The 7,961-nt window shown below is 40.3% G+C and overlaps 1 protein-coding gene across 1 annotated transcript; it reads right to left on the reverse strand.

The window, feature by feature from the left end:
- Positions 1-735: 735 nt before the first annotated feature.
- LOC307246428 (ret finger protein-like 3) lies at positions 736-7,118 on the reverse strand (the record flags this gene model as incomplete). Its single annotated transcript, XM_080022337.1, has 3 exons — positions 736-1,565; positions 5,241-5,326; positions 6,811-7,118. 3 exons carry the CDS (start codon positions 7,116-7,118, stop codon positions 736-738), a joined length of 1,224 nt encoding a protein of 407 aa, XP_079878463.1.
- Positions 7,119-7,961: the final 843 nt, after the last annotated feature.

The following is a 7,961-nucleotide window of genomic DNA, read 5'->3' on the forward strand; positions in this document are numbered from 1 at the left end:
TCCTATATTCCATCTGGATATTCGGTTTTTGTTATTGATTTGTTATTAGCTTTCTCAGATCCTATACCTAACAAAAATAAAATATAGGATAGATATAATATATCCAGGATTTATTAGAATTATTATTTATTATGAGGAGGAAATATAATGCATCCAAAATATAGATTATCTGTATGTTAATTAGAAGTATTTCCCCTGAGGCTACTAGAAACAATACAGAACAGAGTGGATTTTACTCACTGTTGGACAATTGCCTTTAACTCTAAAAGCCTTTACTTAAAGAACTTGTTTCTGTCAATCGGAACAAAGTAGCACGGTTGAGCTTTTTAAGATTTTCTTTATTTCATTAAAATGTTACTCATTTAAAAAGACAACATACTTGAATTGATACTGATCCAGCTGCTTAAACAAACAATAAAAAGTTTTTAATTTGTGAATGTTGTAAAACTCTGGTGATATGTTGAATATGTTTAAGACGGATAGAATTCAATATCTCCCTCAGCTGGAGGTGGATCAAAGTTAGTTACTCCAACTCATTTTCGGCAAATTTTAGAATCAAATTGTTTATATTGGTCAAATATTTAAAATTAAGAGTAAAATACAGAAAAGCATAAGCGTTTCATCATTTGTTTGGAGGAATTTGCTGGTAGTAGTGCAAGTATGACATCTAATATAATTTGAATTTTTTTCTCCATTGACAACAGATCATCTCCCAAAAAAATGGAACTTAAAATGTTAATGTCTTTGATTGACAGGTGAGATGATCATAGGGGCAGAGTTTTCACCATCATAACTTAGATGTGGACCCAAGAATGGGTAGATTGGTTCCCTAAATGTACAACCAGTAAAAGAGTAGATATGAACCCTGGACTCCACATCATAGAAGGACACCTGACCCTCATCATAATCCACAAACACACCCACCTTCTGGGGCTTGGTTCTCAGAGAGAGAGGGACACGTGGATTACAAAAAGCTTTGTACTCATTTCCATTATGCAACCAGATAATCCAGAAGCCGTATTCAGGACTTGCTGCCAAGAAACGCTTGCGATTGATGGACTCGCTGACCACTCCTAAACCCCAGTGAGTCTTCTCTTTAACCTGAACCTCAAAGTAAAATCTTCCAGAGGAGAAGCTCTGCTTTGTTAAGACAAATGCAAACTGAGAAAACCTCTTTGGGTTACGTCGGGGTCTCTTCATCTTGTCTCCATCATGAACTTGTTTCCCATCTTGAGACAGGATGAGTTTGTGATACGCTGTATCGGGATCCAGAGTCAGATCTACTTCATGCTGCTGGAGGCTCTTCAGTTCATCTTCAACACACAAAACTCTCACTTGTTGAGCCAACTCCGATATGAAGGTATTGACCCGTAATTCAGGTCTGGTGTTGAAACACTCTTTACACATGGGACATCGGTACTGGACATCACCATCCCAGCATGTTGTAATACAGGCTTTGCAGAAGTTGTGTCCACATGGTAAGGTTACTGGACTGGCGAACACTTCCAGACAGATGGAACATGAGAAATTCTCTGCAGACAGGAGACTGCTGGGAGAGGCCATTCCTAGACAGTGAAGATAATATGAAAACAGTGGATCAGATTTGTTCTAGTCACAAAGGCCTAAAAGGAAAAGTAAGATTCAACTGGCTAAACACATAATATAATCCAATATGGCCTGTGCTCGAACGCATCCCCAGAGTTATTGTTAATGATAATAATAATAATTGCAAATATAGCTGCATGTAGCAACACACGGGATCAAACATAGTGGAGTTATGGCGTGGAGTTAAGTCCATAGCATTTATTAATTTTTTTAATATTGTGACTGACCATGAGGACCAGATTTTTGGGCTATGGCTTCTTAATTGTCTTAGATTTTTGGCTATTTTTTGGCGTCTGGAACAAAAACAACCAACATTTTTAATTACTTTTCACCGCAATCAAAATAAATACATTTAATTTCATAAATATAACAAATACATGTGAGTTGTAATAACTTCTTTATTGTATTTTTTCTGTTAATGTACAATTGGAAAATTCAGTTTGATAGATGACTTGTCTATCTTGTGTGGATTTGCATAACATCAGGAATTTATGGAACATTCATTTGACATTGGAATTATTATGGAAGAACTTCTTTCTGTGAAAAATGAAAAGGGTGTGGTATTTCTTGGAGTAACCATTGCACAGCTACTATTTCAGACGGCTCGCAGCATCACTCAGTCGCGAATGGACGTGGTGACGGGTTTTTAAGGATAACAATAATAACTATAATTTTATAAGGGGTCCAGTCGGTATAGCTGCAAGCAGCAATGAGTGGGAGTCATGCGAGGCAGCAGCGATGCATTGCTGGAGAAGTTGGACCAGAGAGCAAAACATAAAATGATGCTCATGTTTGAATATCTGACCATGAGTCTATGAGAAAGTTATGGATGCATCCGTTTTTAACGATCTATGACTTATGGCCGTCACATGGCTTGACCCAAACTGAATGTATTTTATGTAAAATGTGTGCGCAGAGTATAAAAAAGCACTTTTGGTTCACATCACACCTAGCGTTTACAAGCTACGCCTACATCCTGTCCATGCAGTGTTTTTGCCAAAAATGTTGTCGGTGGTGGCACATATTGTTTGGAATTGGGGAACACCTTTGATTACTTTGAACAATGAAGGTTGAAAAGATCCAACAGAGTAGGTTTGATGAAAATTGGACCAATGGCTGAGGAGAAAACAGACAAACAGGATGTGAGATATGACCCTGTGGAAAATGTGATTAGACGGAACATGTGCGCTCAATGTCATCAAACGGCTTGAATATCTAATGTAAAATAGTGCAGCCAGTCCATTAAATTGTGTGACAGAACGTAGTTGATCCATGATGTGTACGGATTGCCCCCCATCGTTCCCCCCATCGGATCAATTACAAAATTTAACCATCATAGTGAAATAGTTTTACCTTTTGGTACCTTTTTTTTTTTTTCTGAAAAATGATCCGATCCATGACTCAAAACCCTGATGAGTTTCAAACTGTGAGTTGTGATCTGTTGCATCCCTTCTATTAATGGATGTTTGGTTCACATTGCTAAGCGTACTTTCTGCCTATGCGGCAAAACCTCTGTCTGCGGTGGCCATTTTGTTTTTGACTTTCAGAATTCTTTTGGTAACTTTGAGCAATAAATGTCAGAAGAATCCAATGGACCCGATTTGGTTGAAATTGGACAAATGGCCTAGGCGCAAGTGTCGAAAGTAGGTTCTTTCATAATGACTGTAGCGCCCCCTCCCCCCTGTGGACACGAATGTACTTTTTTTTCCTGTTTCATCTTGACACCTTGGGCATTCCTTCCATTTACCAAATTCCATGAAGATTGGACAAATTTAACCTTGCCCTGTTGATTGGAACTGTAGCAGCCATATTGTTTTGACAATCCACTTAATATTTCTTGGGCCAATAGAACCCTCAGCGACGGGTGTCCGAAAGATGGTTTTGTTAAAATCAGATACTCTGTCTAGGAGTAGTGACCATTTTCATAAATTTTCTTTCCTTTAGGCCAACCGGATGCCACACATGGCAGTAGATTCAGTAGACAATACTGGACTTGGGAACCAAGTTTTGTGAAAATTCTACAAAGTGTTCAGAAGATACGGCTGCTGCCTGTTTATGTGGAAATGTCGCCAATACGGTTGCACCATTGGTGGCCATGTTGAGAGGAATTTCAAAACTCTACGCATGATTTTTAAGGAGTGCAAGGAATTTATCTCCAATCACGGTTCATCACTTATTCCTGCTACAAATGTTCATCGCTGTGGATCTGGCACTACAACATGTCTGAAATCCCCCGTTTCCCACAAGACCTCAACCATGTCTGTAGGTTGGGAGATGGTCGTTATTCAGATACTTTAAGCCCGAAAAATGCAGAGAGGATGAATAATAGAAATTAAATTTTGTTTGGTATGTGTTGTATATTGTGTATATACTGTTGTATATATTGTTTATGTGTTAAATTGCAATTAATCCCTCTTGGTATAACAAAATGATGAAAAGTATAAAAACAAAATTTTATTTTTATTATTCATCCTCTCTGCATTTTCATCATTTTGTTCTACAAAGAGGGATTAATTGCATTTAAAACATAAACAATATATACAACAGTATATACACAATATACACATACCATAATAAGCTCACCTTTAATTGTAATTACAAGTAATATACACTTACTTACGTAAGCTCTTGTTCACTTTTCTCAAATGTACTACTGCTTTGTCTTTCACAACTTCTGTGGGAAACTGTAATGCAGCTCTGGTGAAAAGACTACGCCATGGTGGAATTCATCAGATGAAGTCCTGCCGTACTTGATGTCAGTGGTGCTGTGTAAACAGCTGCACCATCGTGGTTGAAGCAGAATGTCTTTGCTGGTGTTGCAATTACGTCTGCCGTTTATTTCGAATGGGGGAGTTTGTCAGACAGCTAATGATATAGGTTTTCTTTGGAAATTCCCAAAGCATGACATCATGGAAATTTCCCCAATGTGACATAGTAAAGCTAAACAATATTCTTGAGCAGAATAGTGTGTTGGTGACGTTGTTTCTTTTTTTTGTTAACTGTGTTTAATTAACCAAATAATTTTTAGTATAAGTGAAGAAGTTATTATTGATATAAATTAGCATTTACAAAGAGGTTTACGAAGGTAATCGAACTTACATCATTTTATTGCTGACTCCTTGGACCTGCGTTTCCATGAAATACAAAATATTTGTAGTATTTCTGTGAGTAATAACTATTGCACAGCTTCAATTTTTCCGCCGTCTCCCTGGATCATGTGACGTAGCGTTCTAACGAGACTTAAATTGTGTTTGTAGCTTGTGTCATTGTTGTGTTCTAGATAGTTTAATCCCTGTTGCAAGGTTACGTCCCTTGTGTGTGCGCTACTTCATTGAATCGTTTCCCAAGTTTACCTGATTTTGGATTACGGATTTCGGATTGTTTTCACCGTGATATCTGTACTATTTCCTGGATTTGCCCGCCTGAACTGTCTTTTCGGATTTTGGACCGCGGACTCCGGTTTGGCTAACACTAATTAGGCTGTTAGCCTAGCATATTGCTAACTATGCCGGCATCGATGCCTACCTCCACGGATTGTGGGAACTGATCTGCTCTAGAGAAGTCGGTCTTCAAAGACATCCACAGCCTCTGCGTGAGGACGTGAAGAAGAAGGATGAAGTGTTTGTGCGTCTGACCTAAGCTCAGCTGGGAACTGGTTGCCAGCGGACAGGCCTCGGGCTGGGACAGCCTCTTTGAGTGGCTCCCAATGTACATCAGGGAACTGAATATAACAATAACTTTTAATACATTATTACCCTGATGCTAATGTTGTTTATACGCCTCCAAATACATAACACACATTCCAAAGCCAGTGCTTGATAAACAACCAGATCACAAATTGCATTGGCTGGGAATCAAACCCAGGTCAACTGCTTGGAAGGCAGCTATGCGCACCACTATACCACCATTGCCCATGCTGGGGAACATGTGAGGGTTTCTTGGACTGTCGTGTCTTACATTATTGCCCTGACGTTAATCTTGTCAATTTGCCTCCAATGTGTGTTGCTCAAATCTGGCTGGAGCAGCTTATTATCCATCAGTTGAGTCAGTGCAAGACCAGAACATGTAGTGTGTAAGTCCTTGGCAAGGTAGTCGGACTGTAAAAAGAACGTCTTCAGACATGATGGAGTTCATCCAAACTTTCACGGATCACGCCTCCTCGCCTTGAACATGGAAGTTACGCTGGAATCTTCTGTTCGCTGCTGATGTTTGGTGAGTCCGACCCACTCTGACATTAATGACTGTCACTCTGCTTTACAAATTCCTGTAGCTTTAAACCATAGACTGAAATTACGTAACTTCCCTGTAACATACAGGAATCGAAACTATTTACTACCGGTTTGGACTCAAACTCTCAGTACCCCTCAAAACCAGGCACCCAGAACTATAAAAATGTCTATTAAATGTCAGGTCACTAACTAACAAGTATTTTTTGAGTTCATGAGCTTATAAGTAACCATAACTTGGATTTCTCTCTACTGACTGAGACCTGGCTGGATGGAAATGGCACAGTTGCACTCATTGAGACATCACCTCCTAATTTCAAATTCATCCAGACCGCTAGAGCTGATAAGAGAGGCGGTGGAACAGCTGCTGTCTTCTCTGATATCTATACATGCAAGGAAATCCTCCTTGTTGGCCAGCTCAGCTCCTCCACCTGCTGCCTGGACCACCTCCCTACCACATTTTTCAAAACAGTTTTTAACTGCCTAGCACATGAGGTATTAGAAATTTTAAATGGATCTCTTCAATCAGGTATATTTCCTGCAGCTTTTAAAACAGCTGTCATCAAACCACTCCTCCACACTGTTGACTCAATACAGATGAGGAGATTATTGGTTCTGGTAGGAGCTACCACTTCTGGTTCCGGTGACGTCTTCGCTTATACGCTGTTGCTGCTGCTGCTACTATTGCTGCTGCTGTTGCTTCTGTTTTTGCTGCTATTGTCGCTGCTGGTGTTGTCGGTGCTGCTGGTGTTGTTGTTGGTGCCGCTAACCTTATACCTTAACTGGTGTTGTCGTTGCTGCTGCTAACTTTATACCTAAACTTAACCATCTCTGACCTTATTCCTTAACTTAACCATCTCGAACATTATACCTAAATATAACCATCCCTATACTTATACCTAAGCTTAACCATCTCTAACCTCATACCCTAATTTTAACATATTTTACCTTGTACCTCAACTTAACCAATGTCTCCTACAGTGGATCCAGGGCTCTCCTCAGGGTCCCTGCATACGACGGATGACTGAGCTCCACCTTTGTCCAGTCCCAGCTGGGTGGAGGAGGGTTCAGGGATTGGAAGCTCTGGAGGAGATGGAGGTGAGTCAGCTCTCTCCTCCTATTGGTTAACTTGTCCATTTCCTGTTCTAATGCTTTGACGAGGCCTTCAGCCTCTTTCTTTATGGATTTCTGTTTCTCTTGGATCTTCTCACTGTGCTCAGCCTGACACTTTTCGATGCTGAGCATCAGAGCAGTGAAGACTCTAATGTGGAAACACTCTTCACACATGGGACATCGATCCTGGACATCACCATACCAGTGTGTTGTGATACAAGCTTTGCAGAAGTTGTGTCCTTAGGCCATTCGTACACAGAGAGAGATGGCAATATGAAAAAAGTGGTTCAGATTGAGTATTCATTCATCTTCTAGTCACAAATGCCTAAAAGTATTCAAAAAAAGTTTCTTTGTAGTTGAACACCATAATCTCATTTAATATATTAATAATGAAGAGAATAGTCTCCACTGGGCGATGACCGCTGCAGCTGCTGACATCAAATGTAGTCATTATGTTGAAAGACGCTGAAAGGGAAAAGCGAATGTTCAGCTCGCTAAACACATGATAATATCATCCAATATGGCCTTAATTCTGACTGAAATCTTCATTCAGAGACGCTTCGAATAATGATTAAGAATATTGTGAATATTGTGTGTAGCGATCACCCTGTACCATTGACGAGCTGTTTGTCTGTGTTTAGTTTCTCTCCCACAAGTGACGGGCACAAGAACAACCTAGTTGTCTCCACCGCATCACAGCTCATCATGGCGTGCGTTCCGGGAGATGACATCATAAAGTATGACGTCACAAAGCCTGACATTATAAAGCGCGAGAAGGCCCTGACTGCAGTGTGTAGTTTGGGGCGGCGCGCAGTAGTTGTTCCCGTCTCCTTCAAGTTCACCTGAGGTTCACGTCGAAGGTCTCAAACGTCAACCAAAGCGCACTTAATCGACCCTAACCTGGCTACGCGGATACAAATAGAAACCATGGACGTAAGTGAGACTGTCAATATGCATAATGTACTTTGAGGGCCGGCTCGAGCCTTTTTGGAGCCCTAGGAGAGATCTGTAGAAGGT

This window comes from Zeus faber, assembly GCF_960531495.2.
Source record: "Zeus faber genome assembly, chromosome: 21".
NCBI lineage: Eukaryota > Metazoa > Chordata > Actinopteri > Zeiformes > Zeidae > Zeus > Zeus faber.